The 22058-nt window shown below is 43.6% G+C and overlaps 1 protein-coding gene across 2 annotated transcripts in view; it reads right to left on the reverse strand.

Moving 5' to 3' along the window:
- Positions 1-22058, reverse strand: part of CDH23 (cadherin related 23) — a 1769196-nt gene that overhangs the window by 975705 nt on the left and 771433 nt on the right. For both annotated transcript variants that reach the window (XM_077454574.1, XM_077454575.1), the window contains exon 11: positions 8528-8716. In XM_077454574.1, the coding sequence (XP_077310700.1) occupies positions 8528-8716 (189 nt within the window). The remainder of the gene's footprint in view (positions 1-8527; positions 8717-22058) is intronic.

The following is a 22058-nucleotide window of genomic DNA, read 5'->3' on the forward strand; positions in this document are numbered from 1 at the left end:
GACTACATCGGGTTAACGGCCGATGTGGACGCTCTGAGGAGTGATGAACCCCTGGACTACTGGGTGGGCAGGCTTGACCTCTGGCCAGAGCTTGCCCAATTTGCAACGGAACTGTTGGCTTGCCCCTCATCCAGTGTCCTGTCCGAAAGGACGTTCAGCGCAGCAGGGGGGATCGTGACCGATAAGCGCACTCGCCTAGCTCACGACAGTGTTGACTACCTCACATTTATAAAAATGAATGAGGCATGGATCTCGGAGGAATTCAACACATGTGACCAGTAGACCATGTATATGCATAACTCTATAAATGATTTATTTAATCGAGCACACTGACCTTTTTTCTACCTTTGGCTCACTTCCTTGTACAAAAAAAGCACACCGTACTATATGCCCGTACCCTCCTGTTTGAAGAGGTTGAGCGGTGTCATATTTTTGGGTCCCGCAGTGAGTTGCTGGTATCAGTGCTGGTGTCAGTGCTCTCTCTCTATCTCGGTGCTGGTGTCAGTGCTCTCTATCTCTGTGCTGGTGTCAGTGGTCTCTCTCTTTCTCAGTGCTGGTGTGGTGTTAGTGCTCTCTATCTCGGTGCTGGCGTCAGTGCTCTCTATCACGGTGCTGGTGTTAGTGCTCTCTATCACGGTGCTGGTGTGATGTAAGTGCTCTCTATCACGGTGCTGGTGTGGTGTAAGTGCTCTCTATCTCGATGCTGGTGTGGTCACAGTGCTCTCTATCTCGGTGCTGGTGTCAGTGCTCTCTATCCCAGGGCTGGTGTCAGTACTCTCTATCACGGTGCAGGTGTCAGTGCTCTCTATCATGGTGCTGGTGTCAGTGCTCAGTCTCTATCACGGTGCTGGTTTCAGACAGTGAGGGAGATAGCAGCGGAGAAGCCAATCAGCAGGCAGTGCCAGCACCATGGCTGAGGATCAGCACTGGACTGGCACCTCCGGACCACCGCAGTGGAGCCCTGCATAGGTGGGAGTAAGGGCCGGGCAGAGGGAGGGGCTCAAGCACAGGTTGGCACACTGGGACACTGGCACAGGACTGGGCTGCCCTGACTGTGGCACTGATCATCTCCTTCACCCCCTTCATAGCCTGCCCTGACCTTGCCTCTCCTCCATGGCCTTCATGCACTCCTGAATTGTCAAAATTTCACAGATAAAAAAAGAATGCTTCAAGAGACTTAGGCCTGGGGGCGCATGCGCGGCGCGGTGAGGAGAGGACGCATGGAGTGAGAGCTCCGTGAACCGGTGAGATTACGATCACTCCTCGAGGGGATTTCAGCCCGCAATTCCGATCCTTTACAGCCTATACCCCTTGGGGACTCAGAGGTGCATGCCGACACACAAAGCCCGCCGTGGGAAAGCTACTCAGAAGTCCCTAACTACTTACCTTCTCCGGACGAGGGAACAGAGCGGGATGTCGCAAAATGGCGCCCAGCCTCTGCAGGCTCCAGCAGTCACGCCATGCCCAAGTCTCCCTCCGGCGTCCACAGCACCATCAAGTGAGTACGCCGTACACCTCACTAAGGCAGAGCTGGATGCTAGCCTCTCTGCCATGTATGAAAAGCTGGCTAATAAGTTCCAAGTGGAACTCCATAAATCAACTAACACTCTGACACAGGAGCTGGCAGCGCTGGGAGGGAGGACAGATTTATTGGAAGCTAAACACGATGAGCTGCACCTGGCATATTCAGACCTGCGCAGGGATTATGACTCCATTTCAGACACAGTCACCCAGTTGCAGTCTAATCTCGAAGATTTGGACAACAGAAATAGGCGCAATAACCTCAGGGTGAGAGGGGTCCCGGAACAGAACACAGATCTGCTTCCAACCATTAAGAGGCTTTTTATGTCCCTTTTACCGGACTCCCCGGACACCGCATTTGCCTGCGACAGGATTCACAGGGCTCTGAGGCCTAAACCCCCTGAGGATAAACCGCCCAGAGACATTGTATTATGCCTTAAGGACTTTCTCATTAAGGAGGAAATTCTTCGTGCATCCCGCAACACCCCTAACATCCAACTAGATGGAGTGCGAATTCAAATCTTCCCTGACCTGTCCCCAGCAACCCTGGAAAAAAGGAGGAACCTCAAGGAAGTTACCTCTGCCCTGCAAACGGCGAGAATCAGGTACCGCTGGGGATTTCCTTTCAAATTGCAAGTCCCTCATAACGGAACGACCCATACCGTCACCACTTTGCAAGGTGGAAAAGAGTTGCTTATCAAACTCGGCCTTTTGGCTCCAGAACAACCTCAGAGGCTACCGTCCACCCCTCGTCCTTCGCCTATTTGGGCTACTCCGTCACCGCAGAGGGACCGTAGACGACAGCGTCAAGAGCTCCGTGACCTACAGATGTGATCATCTTTGAAGATTTCCCAGAGAACGGAGCTCCCTCTTCTGCGAAAATTTTTTTTGTTGTGGTGCTACCGGTTTTATTACAGGTTTTCCCATGCTTTCATGAATATTTTTTTTTTTTTTTTTTCCCTTTTTCATATACTTTAATCACCTTTTTATTCAGTTTCAAGTGGTCGGCGCCATCTTCACCAGAACTGTTCTCACTGCTCCCGCTTGAGTGTCCCCCTGCTCTACATTATTAGTGACTGGTGACCCCAGTATCTACCGTTCTCGAGTTTCGGGTTCCAGATCTTGGGTCCTGAGTTCTGGGACCGCACTGCTTCACAGCTTGACAGTGCTTCATAAATAAGAGCATTGGACTTTAGAGTCCGTTTGACTGATGACTGTTTGTTCTTTTGTCGGGGGTACCAACAAGTTTGGTTTTGTTTCTGGTATACCCCCGAAGCCATGGTATTTTTCTATTGCTTGGTTTTTCTTTCTCTTCGGGTCTTTTTTTCGTTTTTTTTTTCTTTTACCACAAGTGAATATGTTTTCTGTTTGGTATCGGGCGCCCTGCCATCCTGGAATGTATAGTAGTATGCCCATATCATGCTTAGTGTCACATGCCTGCATTATAGGATATGTATGTATCCCAATAGGGGGGTCCTTGCACGCGGGGTCTCCCCTGGTGGGCCATATTACTCTGGGAACTATTTCGCACTTATGTAATTGTTTCTATATAATACTAGCGTTTTTCTTTCTCCTGCCATGGGACTCAAAATAATCTCCCACAATGTGGAGGGCTTTAATGCTCCCCATAAACGCAGGAAAGCATTTAGATATTACAGACATGTGGGGGGTGACATATTGTTTCTACAGGAAACGCACTTCTCTGAAGCTAATCACCCACGCTTCTTTGACAGACATTATAGGCAACATTATTTCACTACTTTTAATTCTAAATCTAGGGGGGTGGCTATATTTATAAGAAATTCGGTGCAGTTTGAGGTTAAACACCTCTATAAAGATCCCTCTAGTAGATTCATCATCCTTCAGGGTTTGCTGAATGGTAAGAGTATCACTCTAGCTAATGTGTATGCTCCTAACACCTCGCAGGCTTCTTTTTTCATTTCTTTTTTCCAGATTTTGGACAGATACCTTTCTCCCCATCTGTTGTTAGGTGGCGACTTCAACTTGGTGGCACATTCTAAGCTGGACAGAAGCCGAGTGGTGAGTACTGCGAATGCCTTTCCGAGATCCCTTGTCCGTCTGCTCAGTTCCCATCAATTACTTGACACATGGCGCGCCCATAATGTGGGAGCCAGAGATTATACGTTCTACTCTCACCCTCATGACAGCTATTCCAGACTGGACTATATATTCAGTACCCCGGTACTGTTAGCGAATTCATCTAAGGCTTGTATCATCCCTTGCCCCTGGTCGGATCACCAGGCGGTGTCGTTCTCGGTAGCACATATTGGTATTGCCCCATCCCAGGCCTCCTGGCGCCTTAACGACTCTATGCTTTCTGACCCGGCCCTGGTGACAGAGATTGCCGAACACATTGCGGAATATTTTACGTTAAACGACACGGTTGACATCTCCCCTTCTTCCCTTTGGGCCGCTCATAAGGCGGTCCTCAGGGGTCGTCTGATCTCTATTGCTGCCACGCGGAAAAAACAGAGACTACATGATATCTCCAGACTCACTGAGGAATTGGCGAAACTGTATCACACACATGGCCTCTCCCATTCCCCGGACATATTTGCACAGATCTTGACTAAACGAGCGGAACTGGACGCACTTCTCTCTGAGCAGACGGAGAAGGCGTTAAGGTGGTCAAGGGCAAAATTTCTATTGCACAGTAACTCGGCTTCTGCGATGTTTGCCAGGAAGTTGAATGCTACTATGAGACCACCACACACATACAAACTTAGAAATGGTAGGGGAGAATTGGTAACACATCCAGCTGAGGTATTGGGACTGTTTTCTAAATTTTACCGGGACTTGTTGGCGGCTCCGACCCCCTCACCAGGTCCATCCGTAAAAGACTGGCTTGATAGCCTCCCCCTCCCCTCCCTAACAGTGGAGCAATCTTTGTCTTTGAATGCCCCTTGCAGTACAGAGGAACTCCAGACTTTAATTTCCTCACTGCAGCCCTCTAAGGCCCCAGGACCGGACGGATTTACGTCTACATATTATAAAAAATTTTCACCCCAACTTCTTCCCTATTTAGCAAAATTGTTCAATCATGTTTTAAAAGGCCACACTTTCCCCGAGGACATGCTTCTCGCAAACATGTCCTTGATCCCCAAACCGAACAAAGACCACTCCCTCCCCCAAAATTACAGACCGATTTCGGTTATTAATAATGATTTGAAATTATTCGGCTGCCTTCTGGCACATAGACTTTCTAGTATTATCCCCACCCTGATCTCCCCAGACCAGACAGGATTTATCCCTTCTCGCCAAATTACAGACAATATCCGTCTAGCCACCAATATTATTCAGGACGCCAATCTATTCTCTAAAAAGGTATTACTGTTAAGTCTAGATATTCATAAGGCGTTTGATAGCGTCACCTGGCCTTACCTGGAGTCCGTCCTGTCTAGATTTGGGTTCGGAGGGGCTTTTGTGCACGGCTTTAGGGCTTTGTACCATCGCCCCTGCACCCGAATTAAACTCCCGGGGTGTTCCTCTGAGTATTTTCCGCTTGGAAGGGGGACCAGGCAGGGATGCCCCCTTTCTCCCCTGATATTCGCCCTGGCGGTGGAGCCGCTTGCCAGGGCGATATGTCTACACCCAGACATCAAGGGCTATGCTAAGGGGGATCAGGTTTTCACATTGAGTATGTACGCTGACGATGTACTTTTATTTTTATCTGATCCTGTGGTCTCACTGCCGAACCTGATCCCTTTATTGAACTCTTTCCATTGCATGTCTGGTCTGGGAGTCAATCTGGCTAAATGTGCGGCACTACCTATTAATTTTCCTAACGCCACGCTTGCAGGCATAGAGGCGCATTTTGGTTTTACATTATGCAGCGACTCATTACCTTATTTGGGTATTAAGTTGGCCACCTCCCTGCCTAAACTCTATTATGCAAATTATCCCAAAGCCTTTGCACACATTACTCAATTATTGCGATCATGGGAAAGTTATCGGATTTCCTTTTTGGGCAGAATCCAGGCTATTAAAATGACTATCCTTCCGAAGCTTTTATTTTTTTTTAGAGCGCTGCCCCTGTATGTCTCCCGGAACACGATCGATGGTATACAGAAAGAGATCAATCGGTTCGTTTGGCAAAACAAAAAACCCAGATTGCACAAGACGCTACTTTTCAGACCAGCGGACCGTGGGGGTCTGGGGCTCCCACATCTATGGTTATATTACCTTGCGGCTAGGCTGGTGCAGCTGGCGCAGTGGCATTATCCCCCGGGTACGGTCCCATGGATCCAATTTGAGAGATCCTCGGTGAGTCCCTTTTATCTCCCGGGCCTCCTATGGACTGATGGGGTCCGCCCCAAACAATTAGCCACTTTGAATGGAGTGGTAGCACAATCCCTCCAACTTTGGTCTTTATATAAAAAACGATATGCCCTGTGTCCATCCTGCCCCGGCCTGGCCTCTTTCTTGGGGGACCCCAGATTCCCACCGGCCTTTTCATCACCGGAGAGTTTTGAGGGTTGGTCTCAGAGAGGCCTGGTTACCCTTGAGGCCCTTTCCCAAGAACCACCCTTTTGCACCTTTGCTTATCTCCAAGAACAGTTTGGGTTACCCAGAGCAGATTTTTATAAATATTTACAAGTTCGGCACTTTTACGCCTCTCATTATTTGAAGAGGAGACTTCCCCCTCCAAATGCCTTTGAAAGGATCTGTAAGTCCTCATCCAGGGATCGTGGCAATATCTCCTGGTTGTACCGGTCTCTTGGAGAGGTGCAGCTACCGGTTAAATCACATGCCATGCTGGGTTGGGAGAGGGAGGTTGGTTTCGAAATGACCACTGAGGAGTGGGAGGATATGATTACAAACATGCGTAAATGCACGAAATCGTTGGCAGTCAGGGAAACTGCATTAAAACTGCACACAAGATGGTACTACACCCCCGCTAGGCTGCATAGATTTAGCCCACTGGTCCCGGGGAGTTGCTTTCGTGGATGCCCGGAGACTGGTTCCTTCTCCCATATCTTTTGGAGCTGTGGGGTACTGCAGCCCATTTGGCAGCGGGTCGCTGACAAGTTGCTTCAGCTTACGGGTTCTAATATTGATATCACGTGCCGGATTGGCCTTTTGTTTGCTGGCATCCCGGGACTAACTCCCCCGGCTCAGAAATTAGCTCATACACTTATCAATGCGGTCCATTGGACTGTGGCGTTGCACTGGAGATCCCCGGTGGTCCCCTGGGAACAAGTACTGCAACGCATGGAGTCGATCAAACTCATGGAGCGTATACACCACACTTTGCAAGACTCCATGCATATTTTCGATCGTAAATGGGCCGTTTGGTCGTCTCTACAATGGATAGTCCCTAGGACGGATAGTTAGGCTGGGCACAGCGCCTAATGGCTGGGTATATGAACAGGTTTGATAGCGCTCACTTGTGGTAGCATTTTTGTTATCTTTTTGTTTTTTTCTTTTTTTTTCTTTCTTTCTTCTCTTTTCTCTTTCCCTCAATGATGTACATTTGCTCACCAGAATTTTCATTTGTCATCTCCGGGTTGGGTTTAGCATATCAAACTTTAACTTTTATGAGCATTAACGGTTTATTGATGTTCCTTTGTATGCTATTCTCTATGACAACTTTTGTACTGGTTGACCTTTTTTCTGTACTTGTCTTAATACTTTCTAATAAAAAACGTTTGTAAACAAGAGACTTAGGCCTGCCGGGCCCAGCCTCCGCGAACAGCGGAGACCAGAGAGAAGACCACCCCCTCCCTGACCTTTCTTTTCTCAACCCTATCCCCTCCCTTCCCTTGTATCTCCTACTTTTACCTAACCACGACCTAAACACGTCACATCTCATTGGGAAACAGACGATCAGACGGACTACCAAACAATTCACCACAATTCGGATGGTCGCATACCATGCACACCCATAAGTCTAAATATGACGACAGACACACCCCCGACTTTAACATGCCTCCTGGACAAAATAAAACAACCCCCACTTTAGGCATCTCCCATGCGAAGTGGTCAGGGCAATATCACCACCCAACTGATTCGAATGATAAGTACAGGAAACTGTTATGCAACGGGCTACTCACCCATATCAGTTTAAACGAAAGTCTCGGAGTAGGAGGTCACCTCCTACATTCTAATGGAGTGTGTTGACTACAGATAGTTCTTTATATCATCATAGAATTTGCATAATATTGTATTGCTCATATACATATTGTCTGTACAAAGATTCTGTATTTCTGTTATAATTTCTAATAAAAATTTCATATGGAAATAAAAAAAGATGTGAATGCAGCAATAAAATGAAGACATTTTAAGAGCAAAAAAAAAAAGAATGCTTGTCGTTGTCGATCCCAGATTCACTTAATACTTTTGTTATGTCAGTGTCCATGTGGTAGGACTATGTGTGCACAGCTAGTAATTATTTTGTGGCTGAAAATATGACTTGTAGGTTTTTATGGTTCGCCTGCCATTAAAGTCAATGGGGTCCGCGCGAACTTTGCGGTTTGCAAACTTTTGGCCGTGTTCGCGGTTCACGGCGAAAACGTCCCGTCGGAAGTTCGTCCATCACTAATTGCCAATACTAATGTGTCTGGATATTTCCTGTCCTTTCTTTCTCTTTTTTATTGAGCAGGGTGCTCGTAAGTAGCACATAATTATTCAGCTCCAGTACAATACTGTTGTCTGTAGCCAAAATATACAGATAAGAAGATGTTTGCAATAAGAGTGTGCAAGCCACTGCAAGGTGCACCTATGGTAATAACTATGATGTAGCCATTCTAGTCAAGCATTTTGTAGTTTTCCCCATAGTATGCACTGTAAATTGCTAATGTCACAGCTGCTCCAATCAAGTAGAGTACAACTATAGAGACTATACTATACCATACTATAACTAGACTATACTATACTATAATAGAGCATGTGAGCTTACGGAGAATGAAAAAAACACAAAAACAAACACAAAAAAAAAGACAAAGACAAAAAAAAGACAAAAGACACAAAGTTACACACCACTTACCTCATCTTTATCCTGAACTTCAATATACATAGGTAATGCAAAACCCAGCTGGGCCAGTTCTGGAATGCTGACAGAGTACTCTGAGCTATTAAATTGTGGGGCATTGTCATTGAGGTCAATCACTAGAATGTTGAATGTCGTTGTCACTGTAGCATCAGAAAGGGTTCGATCATCCAGCTGTTCCGTTGCCTTAGAAAAAGTATATGAAATGATGTTAATAAAACTATAGTATATCTGTCAGGTATGCAACATGTTGGTTACATTCAGTATATTATTGTGAAATATTGTACACAAACTACAGTCAAGGTTACACCGAGATAACTAAGCAAATGCCAGGCCATTACAGTGGCTTAGACATCACTTATGTTGTCCAGCACAGGGGTCCTTGGTTTGAATCTCAGCCAGGTGACTCAGAATGGAGTTTGGATGCTCTTCCTGTGAATACTACAGTTTGTGTTAGGCATCTATGTAAATTAAAAACACAAAAGATAACATCCTTCCCTGCACGCTTCAGCAATATATGGTAATCCAGGTGCATCTCAGGCCTTGCACCCCTTTTTAGAAAAGAGGGATTCTGAAAACTGGCTGAAAGAACACAAGAAAGGCGCAAAAGCTTTGTGCATTACCTAAGGTACCATTTATTTTGATCTATAAAATGAATGCAATATACTCACAAACCTACATATTAATGCCTTTATTTTATAATTGTCTTGCAATGGTATATATTGTGGTTGTAGAAGGCCATGCTGCTGCTTTGGAGTATAGCAGGTCCAGGGGTAGAGTATGGATGAAAGAACACATATAGGGCACACCACCCTGGTGCATTACCTAAGGTACCATTTATTAGACATGTGCATTCGTTTTCGTCCGAATGCATTTTCATCCGAATTTCAGATATTTTCGTTTTCTTTTTGACAAACGATAACGAAAGCACAGAATCCGAAAAACGAAAGATCCGACATAAATAAATGCTTTATTTTCGTTTTAGTTGTTACAACAGTTCGATATAGAATAGGAGATTCGACGTGACTCTGACAATAACAATCTGTGTCTATAGAACCTGTGGTCGAATGTGCCTAACCTTACCTCTATTAGTCCAAGATTATATAGAGAAAATATTCCACAGAGAAAAAAAGATTTGACAGAGAGAAAAGATTCTGCAAGTTACTGTCCTAAAAAGTGTTTGGGGACCCAGGTCCGGCCCCAGGGGACATGGATCAATGCAAAAAAAAGTTTTAAAAACATCTGTTTTTTTGGGAGCAGCGATTTTAATAATGATTAAAGTGAAACAATAAAAGTGTAACATTCCTTTACATTTCGTAGGGGGGGGGGGGGGGGGTGTCTATAGTATGCCTGTGAAGGAGCGCATGTTTCTGGTGCTTAGAACTGTCCCTGCACAAAGTATCATTTATGCAGGAAAAAAAGTCCTTTAAAATCACTCGCAGCTATTATGAATTGTCGGCTCCATAATACAGAGAACACTCATTGAAAGTCATTGATAAAAAAAAAAAAGCGTGGGAGTCCCCCAAATTCAATTACCAGGCCCTTCAGGTCTGGTATGGATATTAAGGGGAACCCTGCGTCAAATTAAAAAAAAAATTTGACGTGGGGTTCCCCCTAAATATCCATACCAGACCCTTCAGGTCTGGTATGGATATTAAGGGGAACCCCGCGTCAAATTGAAAAAAAAATTGACGTGGGGGTCCCCCTAAAAATCCATACCAGACCCTTTATCCAAGCACGCAACCTGGCAGGCCGCAGGAAAAGAGGGGGGACGAGAGAGCGGCTGCCCCTCCCTCCTAAACCATACCAGGCCACATGCCCTCAACATTGAGATGATGCTTTGGGGGTCTGTGACCCCTCAAAGCACCTTGTCCCCATGTTGATGTGGAGAAGGGCCTCATCCCCACAACCGTGGCCGGTGGTTGTGGGGGTCTGCGGGCGGGGGGCTTATCAGAATCTGGAAGCCCCCTTTAACAAGGGGACCCCCAGATCCCGGCCCCCCCCTGTTTGAAATGGTAAGGGGGTACAAAAGTACCCTTACCATTTCACAAAGAAAGTGTAAAAAATAGTTAAATAAGACAAACACACTTTTGAAAAATTCCTTTATTAGAAATAAAAAAAAAAGATTCCCGTGGTGCTAATCCACTCTTGCTATCCAGCGACGGATCTCCGGGGTCCAGCGATGGATGATCTGATCCAGCGAATCCATCCATCTTCTGTCTCCACGGAGGAGACACTGCGGGGATTCCGGCGGCCTGACGTTTGTAATATGCGGAGGGCGGGGCCACCCGTCACCTGACCCCGCCCCCCTCTGACGCAAGGGGAAACCCGGGTTTCCCCGTGACGTATGGGTGACCCCGCACCGCTCTGATGTAACACAGGCAGGTTTCCGTTACATCAGAGGGGGCGGGGTCACCCATACGTCACGGGGAAACCCGGGTTTCCCCTTGCGTCAGAGGGGGCGTGGTCAGGTGACGGGTGGCCCCGCCCTCCGCATATAACAAACGTCAGCCTGCCGGGATCCCGCAGTGTCTCCTCAGTGGAGACAGAAGATGGATGGATTCGCTGCGCTGGATCAGATATCGCTGGACCCCGGAGAGATGATCGTCCGTCGCTGGATAGCAAGAGTGGATTACCACCGCTGGAATATATTTTTATTTTTTTTATTTTTACTAAAGGAATTTTTCAAAAGTGTGTTTGTCTTATTTAACTATTTTTTACACTTTCTTTGTGAAATGGTAGGGGTACTTTTGTACCCCCTTACCATTTCAAACAGGGGGGGCAGGATCTGGGGGTCCCCTTGTTAAAGGGGGCTTCCAGATTCTGATAAGCCCCCCGCCGGCAGACCCCCACAACCACCGGCCACACCGGTAGTGTGCCCTTCTTGTGTTCTTTCATCCATACTCTACCCCTTGACCTACTACACTCCAAAGCAGCAGCATGGCCTGCTACAACTATAATATTTACCATTGCAAGACAATTATAAAATAAAGGCAATAATATGTAAAATGTATAAAGTTTAACTTGTTGGCCTCTTCAAAAAAGGGACATATCTGTTTTGCATGGGCTAACCACTACTTATATATACATACCATACACACACACACACACACACACACACATATATATATATATTTTTTTTATAAAAGCTAATGCCGGATTAGCTGCAATCTCTGCATGTATTATCATTTTCTTTTTTCAAAAATCATTATGGGAAAATCACTTTTTAAAATACCTTTAAATTTAAGTTTAATCCAGACTTTATTTTCAGGAAAGAAAATATGAAACATCAAGTCCACATCCACACCTGCGAGTAGCGTCTTTGAGCATTTTTCCAGTGTTGTTTAGACGTTTTATGCACGATTTTGCCACTTTCTTTTATGTGTGACTTGCGCATTTTTGAGTTTTGGCTTTTTTTTTTTTAGCCAATAGAAAAAACGATCATCTGTTGCATCATTTGTTGCTAGGTATGTCAGCTTTTTTGGCTTTTTAGTTTTTCTTTCTTTTTGAATTAGTATTAGGTTAGGAAAAGGAGTTGGGGCTAGGATTTAATTATTTATTTACCAATACTTACTATTCTTTTATTGAATTAATGTATTATTTATTAATTTTTGTATCTATTTATGTATATATTTTACATTTTATATATATATTATTAGTAGTAGTAGCAATAGTAGTATTAACACCTTAACGCTAACAAAAATAAAATCAATAAGTAACCGTATGTCAGGAAGCTAGTTCAGCTAATACCAATTCCCATACAGCTAATGCTAATTCTTCTGCAGTTAATGCTGATTCTTCTGCATTAGCTGCATGAGAATTTGTGTTAGCGAATGAACATTAGGGAATGACCATTAGTTGCAGAAGAATTTGCGTTAGCTGTATGAGAATTAGTATTAGCTGAACTAGCTTCATGACATAGGGTTATTTTTTGTTAGGGTTAAGGTGTTAATACTACTACTACTAATAACAATAATAATGAATGAATAAATGTAAAATAAATGCACAAATAAAAATAATCATAAATAAATAAATAATAAATAAATGCAATAAATGAATACTAAGTAAATAATTAACCACTAACCCTTAAAAAAAATAAACAACCTAAAACATATAATAAATAACTATTACTATTATTATTTTTATTTCTAATAATTTATGTATTATATTTTAAGGTTAGGGGGTTATCGTTTATATATTATTACATATTATTCATTAATTTGATTTATTTATGATTTTTTTTAGTTATTTGTGAACTTCGTTTACATTTATGCATTCATATATTTTTGCTATTTCATAATCGGGCTCTAATGTGCACAAAAACGTGCGAATAGCATGTTTCTATACATTTCTATGGGGATAAAAATAAACCAAAAATGCACAAATCTGCCCAATTCAAAGTCAGGGGACTTGGACTGGACTGGAGAATGTGAACCATGTCCATAGAGAATTTTTTTTTTTTCTCCTCCAGCATTTTGAAGCTTCAAGCTGCAAAACGCAAAAGGTGTGAATTTATAAACATTTCCTTCTTCCCCCTAAAGCTTACAACAAATATTCTTCAACTCTAACAACATTTTTAAAACTATTGGAATGCAGAAAATGATCAATATGATCAAAGAAAAAAATAAGAATTGCCAGTGAATGAACTCGTGTCTATTATACAGTTTACCATAACAAATAATGCTGATGGTTTTTCATGTGTTGTATCATTTGTTCCTAGAAGTAATAATTTCTTTAACTACAGCCAGGAGGTTATTACATTTTCATGAGAAAACACATGAACAACAGTCAATCTTCTCTATCTAATAAAATATATACTCTTCATATCCATTACACAAAAAAAAGCAGCAAAAGGCCACTGCTCCTGCTGTTGAACTGACAAACTGGTCTTTGCGTAGACAGGACTTGGCAATGACAGCGACAACTTCATAAGGAAAAGGTCTTCAAGGAGGATGCTCGTGTTGCTTTCTGTCACAATGGTGCATGTTCTGTCTCATTCTTGGAGATGGACTTCCGTATTGTTCCCCATTCCAATTAAAGGGAGAAAACGAAAGACCTGTGCACTCCAAGTACCACTATGATGATAATAGAGTATTGAGCGAATCTTATCAGAGGTCAAGTACTGTAATTATGTGTCACTTTCTAGACCTACAAGACTGGTGCCCCTTCTAAAACTGAAAAATTATCGGTACACCTTTGGCACAGCCTGGGACCTGCCCAATCAATGTGGCTGCTAAGCAGCATCTGATTTGTAGCTAGCTCCATAGTGCCAATGCATAGCACAGCTCAGAGTGTTTCTAACAAACAGGGCAGACTCCTATTGATTTTAATTAAAAACCTGCGACCGGATAGAGCAGAGCTGAAATGGTCTTTACAGTACAAGTGGGCTGGTGACAAAGTGGGTTCATGCTTCACTGCTCACTCAAAATGTCCTAGGCTCTAAAGCAGAATCAGAAAATAAAATGTACCTTTCCATTGATACAGAACATGTTATAAAAGACCACAGTTGATGGAATGTTATTTTATATTTAAAAAGGACACAGTTGCATATAGCACTATAATAAAAATATATATATATATATATATATATATATATATATTTAAGATATATTTAGGTATTTCTAATTTAGCAAAAGCATTATAAAACTACAGTTTATATGAAAACATACTCTATAAATAAAATGAACTGGAGAGCTAAAAATCTTTTAAATCTAAAATGCTGCAGTGGTTGAATACATTAAAGAGTATCTAAGGACAAACTGTTAAATCATATATTAATTCCCACATTGTATTTCAATCATTTCTAGCATACTCCTATTATTCTGAATAATTTTAAAGTTTGTAAACTTAATTTGTGAAGATCCCCACACTTTTACCTCCCTGAATTCCGTGACAAGTATTCACTATGCTTTGTGAGTAGGCACTGCTGTGTCACACATTTTACAGAGCCTGCTTGAATTCTGTGACAAGTATTCACTATGCCTTGTGAGTAGGCAACTTCTGTGTCACACATTTCACAGAGCCTGCCTTGTGAACTACAGAGGTGCTGAGAGGAGGATTTTGTGGAGGCGGAGTCAGTGCAGGAATCACTGCTTGCAGGCAGTAATGTGCCATGGGATATGTAGTCCTTAGAAAATGGAAAGTAAACAGCAGAGGAGAAGCTGCAAAGCATGCAGGGTAGTGAGAAAGTTGTGGAAAGAGATGGCCTACAGGCAAGCAGAGCTCACAACAGGAAAAGAGATTTTTCTCCTAAGCAAGCTTATATAGGGTTGTCAAAAATAGCTATTCCAATGCTGGTGTTATAAAATAAAAGTGTACTGATTGTAGATTTTATTTAACGTGATAATAAAGGAAAATTAAAGTGGTTGTTATTTTTAGCTAAAAAAACAAGACTTTATAAACACGTCATATTTACCTGCTCTGTGTAATTGTTTTGCACAGAGCAGTCCCGATCCGCCTCTTCTTGGGTCCTGTCAGGGCTGGGTTCTGCCCTTCCTTCTCCGAGCTGGCCGCTCAGCTGTTAGATAATTGCCAGCTCCTATCTCTCCACAGTTATTTAGTTGTTCCTGATATCCTGCTTTCAGTCCTGCCTACTTAAGCCGTCCAGCCCAGAGGATCTCTGCCTTCACCTTAGTCAACATCACAGAGACGCTCTCCTGCATTCCTGTTTAAAGATTTGTTTGGCTGACATCCTTTCTTGCTCCAGATCCTGCTTGCTGTTTTACTATGCTCATCTCCGGCTCCCTGACGTTTGGCTTGTCTGACTATACATTCTGGTTTCTGAACTCTGGCTATGTTTTGACTATGTTTGTTCTATTTACTTTTATTATTAAACAAGTGGGATTTAACTGTACTTCTGTCTCAGTCTGCTTTCATGGTTTCTGACAGGCCTCTCTTTGCTACTCCTGGCCACTCCCTCCTTTTGAGTGCCCCCACAGCAAGCAGCTTGCTATGGGGGAACTCGAGCCGAGTCACAGCTCCCTGTGTCCATTCAGACACAGAGCTGCGGCCTGGCCCCAGGACCGCTGATAGGGCAGTACAATCAGCCCTGTTGTACCGGGCCTGGCCAGCAGGGGGGGCCCGAGCAGCTTTTAACTTCTAGCCCAAAAAAAAAAAAAAAAAAAGCTAAATAACTATATTAACCTGCACCCACTTGATTACTAAGGTATATAAGGAATATATATTCATTTCCTGGGCCCCATCAGGTTACCAGAGGGGCCCAGGAGGTGAAATCAGAAGAGGGACTTTTTTCCATTTTCGGGTGCAGGGATACAATTGCATGCTGCTCTCAGTATACCTGCACAAACTGAAGTTCTTCCTGCTCACTGTGCCTCTCCGGCGGATGGATATTACTGTTATATGGCTCCCTTCATTCAGTAAGTGCTGCAGCCTGAGGGACTTATCACTGAGGCGGCTGAGACAGACAGAGCAGCAGGAGTAATCTGGACAACGGCAGTGGTGCACAGGCAAGCAGTCCCCTGCACAGACACACACTGACAGGTCACACTATTGTAGAATGTGCAGTCCCCACACTCTCATTGTGTGCTCATGGTCATTATCATTATGATGATCAGGGCACAGCAGGTGCTGTATGGCTCTGTCAGTGTAACATGACTGTTGGGTGCTGACTTTCCTGATATATGGCTGTACTGTGTGTTACAGACTATAACTCAGAATAGCCATGTCAGCACCACACAGTCATGTTACACTGAGAGAGCCATACATCATGAGCACATAGTGAGATGCTACTTTTACACATGTGATGGGGGAAGGGACAGTAACAACACACAGCCAGGCTGCATTTTTACCACCCCCAAACCACTCCCCTTTGATAACCTTTCACCCAAGCTTTGCAATTAGGTCCTTTTTCATGCAGACCTGATTGAAAGCTCCATGCAGGTTTACAGGTATGAACTGACTTGTGTGCATTTAGATCCACCTTCCTCTGTGTCCATTCAGGTAGGAAAAAAAAAATGGGAAAAGAATATCCTTTTCTATTTTTCCAGACCTAAATGTGACAGATCAGAAGTAGCCTGATGCAAATGGACACAAGTCGGTGGTGTATGAAGACACAAAATGAAAGGGCACAGATGTCAAAACACTGACATCTCTCCCATTCAGATGCAGTTATGAATGGTGGGGCACTATAAATGTTACATGTTCCAGCTCCTGCCTCCAGACACCCCCCCCCCCCCACCCTGACAGCATGGAGGCAGGGGCGGAACGAGGGGTGGGGTCAAGGGGGCCCCGTCAGGTAGGCTGTATGGGGCCCCATGATTTCTAACAGCGGCCCTGCCTGGCCCCACTACCTTTCTCAACTCATTGGCTGACTGACTTTGACAGCAGTGAGAGTCAATGGAGCCACGCTGCTGTCTCAGCCAATGAAGAGGGGAGTCCCATGCAGCTAAGACACTACAGAAACATCACTGGATAGAGAAGGGGCTCAGGTAAGTATTAGGGGGGCTGCTGCACACAGAAGGCTTTTTATATTAATGCATAGAATTCTGCCTTTACAATCACTTTAATAACAAACACTTACCTGCTCTGTGCAATGGTTTTGCACAGAGCAGCCCAGATTGTCACCTTCTCAGTTCCCCTACTAGGGATGAGCTTCGAGTTCGAGTCGAACTCATGTTCTACTCGAACATTGCCTGTTCGCCTGTTCAGCGAACAGTGAACAATTTGGGCTGTTCGCAGCAAATTCGAAAAGCCGGAACACCCTATACAAGTCTATGGGAGAAATCTAAAGTGCTCATTTTAAAGGGTAATATGCAGGTTACTGTCCTAAAAAGTGTTTGGGGACCTGGGTCCTGCCCCAGGGGACATGGATCAATGCAAAAAAAAGTTTTAAAAACGGCCGTTTTTTCAGGAGCAGTGATTTTAATAATGATTAAAGTGAAACAATAAAAGTGTAATATTCCTTTAAATTTCGTAGCTGGGGGGTATCTATAGTATGCCTGTGAAGGGGCGCATGTTTCTGGTGCTTAGAACTGTCGCTGCACAAAGTGTCATTTGTGCAGGAAAAAAAGTCTTTTAAAATCACTTGCGGCTAAATTGTCAGGTCTCCGTAATACAGAGAACACTCAATGAGTGTTCTCTGTATTAGCCGACAATTCATTCATTCATTGATTAAAAAAAAAAAAAAAAAAATAAAGCGTGGGGGTTCCCCTAAATTCAATCAAAAGGCCCTTCAGGTCTGACATGGATATTAAGGGGAACCCCGTGTCAAATTTAAAAAAAAAATTGACGTGGGGGTCCCCCCAAATATCCATACCAGACCCTTCAGGTCTGATATGGATATTAAGGGGAACCCCGCATCAAATTTAAAAAAAAAATTGACGTGGGGGTCCCCCTAAATATCCATACCAGACCCTTTATCCGAGCACGCAACCTGGCAGGCCGCAGGAAAAGAGGGGGGGACGAGAGAGCGGCCCCCCCTCCCTCCTGAACCGTACCAGGCCACATACCCTCAACATTGGGAGGATGCTTTGGGGGTCTGTGACCCCTCAAAGCACCTTGTCCCCATGTTGATAAGGACAAGGGCCTCATCCTCACAACCCTGGCCGTTGGTTGTGAGGGTCAGGTTTCCGTTACATCAGAGGGGGCGGGGTCACCCACACGTCACTGGGGAACCCCTGGCTTCCCTCTCCTGCGTCAGAGGGGCGGGGTCAGGTGACGGGTGGCCCCGCCCTCCCAATATAAGAAATGTCAGCGCTCGGCTCTCTGCAGTGTCTCCGCAGTGGAGACAGAAGAAGGAGGTATGGACAGCGCTGGACTGAGAGATCCCCCGTCGCTGGATATGATCATCCATCGCTGGACCCCGGAGACCCGTCGCTGGATAGCAAGAGTGGATTAGCACCGCTGGAATTTTTTTTTTATTTTTTTTATTTTTAATAAAGGAATTTTTCAAAAGTGTGTTTGTCTTATTTAACCATTTTGACACTTTCTTTGTGAAATGGTAGGGGTACTTTTGTACCCCCTTACCATTTCAAACAGGGGGGGGCCGGGATCTGGGGGTCCCCTTGTTAAAGGGGGCTTCCAGATTCTGATAAGCCCCCCGCCCGCAGACCCTCACAACCAACGGCCAGGGTTGTGAGGATGAGGCCCTTGTCCTTATCAACATGGGGACAAGGTGCTTTGAGGGGTCACAGACCTCCAAAGCATCCTCCCAATGTTGAGGGTATGTGGCCTGGTACGGTTCAGGAGGGAGGGGGGGCCGCTCTCTCGTCCCCCCCCCTCTTTTCCTGCGGCCTGCCAGGTTGCGTGCTCGGATAAAGGGTCTGGTATGGATATTTAGGGGGACCCCCACGTAAATTTTTTTTAAAAATTTGATGCGGGGTTCCCCTTAATATCCATATCAGACCTGAAGGGTCTGGTATGGATATTTGGGGAGACCCCCACGTCAATTTTTTTTTAAAATTTGACACGGGGTTCCCCTTAATATCCATGTCAGACCTGAAGGGCCTTTTGATTGAATTTAGGGGAACCCCCACGCTTTTTTTTTTTTTTTTTTTTTTTAATCAATGAATGAATGAATTGTCGGCTAATACAGAGAACACTCATTGAGTGTTCTCTGTATTACGGAGACGCGACAATTTAGCCGCAAGTGATTTTAAAAGACTTTTTTTCCTGCACAAATGACACTTTGTGCAGCGACAGTTCTAAGCACCAGAAACATGCGCCCCTTCACAGGCATACTATAGATACCCCCCAGCTACGAAATTTAAAGGAATATTACACTTTTATTGTTTCACTTTAATCATTATTAAAATCACTGCTCCTGAAAAAACGGCCGTTTTTAAAACTTTTTTTTGCATTGATCCATGTCCCCTGGGGCAGGACCCAGGTCCCCAAACACTTTTTAGGACAGTAACTTTCATATTACCCTTTAAAATGAGCACTTTAGATTGTGAACGTTCGAGTCCCATAGACTTTAATAGGGTTCTAAAGTTCACACGAAGTTTAGGTCTGTTCGCAGGTTCTGGTGCGAACCGAACAGGGGGGTGTTCGGCTCATCCCTATCCCCTACCAAAGCTCTGTGCTCCACCCCTCTTCTGAATGCCCCCAGAACAAGCCTCTTGCTATGGGGGTACTTGTACATGCTTGCTCCTGAGTCCAGCTCTGCATGTTCATTGTCTGAGCCTATGAGGAAGGAAAGAACCAGGAGAGCAGCTGCTCTTGTGCACATCGCTTGATCGAGATTGGGCTCAATTAAGTAATGGGGTGGACTGGGAGCTGCACACAGAAGTTTTTTTTTTACCTTCATGCCTAGAAAGCATGAAAGTAAGAAAACCTCCAACCTTTAGAACTTTATTTGTTCCACCAAAACATATAGAGAAAATGCCTTTTTCAGGGCTTACAATCACTGTGTTTCAATTTCACATTCATTTTCTTTAGCTATCATTTACTTTAGAATTTAACAGAAAGTAGTTATTTACAACAACTTTTGATAGGACATAAGCTCAGAGGGTGCAGATGGTAGCTATGAGGTTATGACATAACAGATTCAACATCTGTTTGAAGCAAGATACCAATGGAATAAGTGACAGATTTAGAACAATTCGCTGTTTTTTGTGACACAGGGAGCTTTGGGGGCATTTTTATATTTTTGCAGTGACCTGTGAGCAGCAACCGGCCAACCACAATATGCCTGAATTGCATAAAAGCACAGAGACCTAGTGATGATGTTACTGTGTTTAAAGGTACTAAAGAGAAAAATTTGCTAAATGGTTTCACCTGAAATGATACCTACACGCGTAATATTTGTATGAACATTTATGTGTGTTTAGAAATGTTCTCTGCATTAAAACACATATTTCTCAATACCAGTGTAAATGAAGCCTTAGAAAACATTTTAAAATTTCTATAGGGTTTTACACCTATGCAGGTTGCAGTCGATGCATATTCCAGGTGCAATTTTGCATTTTTCAATACACATTTTTGACCCATTGAAGTCTATAGAACCAAAAACACAACCTGCTGGTCCCTGTCCCTTTTCTTAAAATGCACAGATGTCAACATGACCCATAGGAAAGCATGTTAAATGGACTGTAGTGTGTTTCTGAAAAACTGAAAATGCACTAAAAAAATGGATAGATGTGAACCAGGCCTTAGGGTGTAAATATTTTTTTTTTCAGTCTTATATCTTTGCTATAATAAAGTGACTACTTATGAAAAACAATTAAATGTATATGGGCTTCTGAGGGAAATTGCTGTTGACTTAAAAACAGCAAGTGGTTGGCAGTATTGAAAATACCGGTAAATACAAGTGAACTATCTGTTAAAAAAATGAATTGAAAATGTAATGCAAAATCAATGTATGTGTGGCCTACTTGAGATAACGTTTTTTGTTTTTTTTTAAAACGCAGAGTTTGTCTTGTGCATGAAATCGTTTAATCTTCTGCTTGGTATTCCATAAACTGAGGCCAATTCAAACACTGTTTCAAAGTAAATGTAGAAAAGGTTTCTAAGTGTGAATGAATTTCAAATATTGAGTATGATTTTAGAAAAGTGAGAGAAACATGGAGCTATTAAATTTGACATTAATTTAGAGCGTTTTTTATTTTTTTTCTGCATTCACATTTAAAAATGTGAAGCCCCAATATTACATAAAACCCCCCAACATTATATGTTTTCTAAAATCAGCCACTCTAGAGAATAAAATAGTTGTAGTTATATTTTTTTATGCCAGATGATATCAGCGCAACAGTTTAGGAAGTGATGGTGAACCTTGGCACCCCAGATGTTTTGGAACTACTTTTCCCATGATGCTCATGCACTCTGCAGTGTAGTTGAGAATCATGGGAAATGTAGTTCTAAAACATCTGGGGTGCAAAGGTTCGCCATCACTGGTTTAGGAAATGCAACATTTCAGTAAAAAATACACTTTTAGAGCACACATTTAAGGGCACACAAATGCAATAGCATACCAATTTTTTGTGAAATATTAAAGATAAGCTTGCACCAAGTAAATAGATACCCAATATGTCACACCTTAAATATATAAAACCTATAAAACCTTGACAAGCTTCAGTACCCTGCATTTTCTGTATGCAATGCCTTAAAAGTCCATACTGGTCATCAATTTAGAGTTAACTGGGTATAATGGGCCTAGAGTTGTTACTCTCATTCTGGCAGGTGGTGGTTATATGTAACGCAACCAATGTTTTTATGCGTAGGTAAACCGAGTCTGGAGGCCCTAGATCAGGGTAAAAGATGTCTGGAGACCCTGGACTATGAGAGGAGGATCAAGGAGGCCCTCTGGACTAGGAAAGAGGGTGCCTGAAGGTCCGTCCAGCTTCCTGGACTGGATAGTAGCCTGCCTGGGTCCTGGAGGGTGAAAGTTCACAACATAAATGGGGACATTTATTAATTGTTGCAAGTAATGCCAAACGGGAGCAGAGAGACAGGTCGCGTGATAGATTTATTAAAGGAGAAATACAGCTAAAGCCTGTTGTACTTCTACTGTTGATCACAGAGCAGATTGTTTTGCTCTACTGTGACTAATTTTCAGCTCACAGTGTGCTTA

Source organism: Lithobates pipiens, unplaced genomic scaffold, assembly GCF_037356315.1.
Source record: "Lithobates pipiens isolate NorthernLeopardFrog02 unplaced genomic scaffold, aLitPip1_a1.2 Scaffold_25, whole genome shotgun sequence".
NCBI classification, from domain to species: Eukaryota; Metazoa; Chordata; class Amphibia; order Anura; family Ranidae; genus Lithobates; species Lithobates pipiens.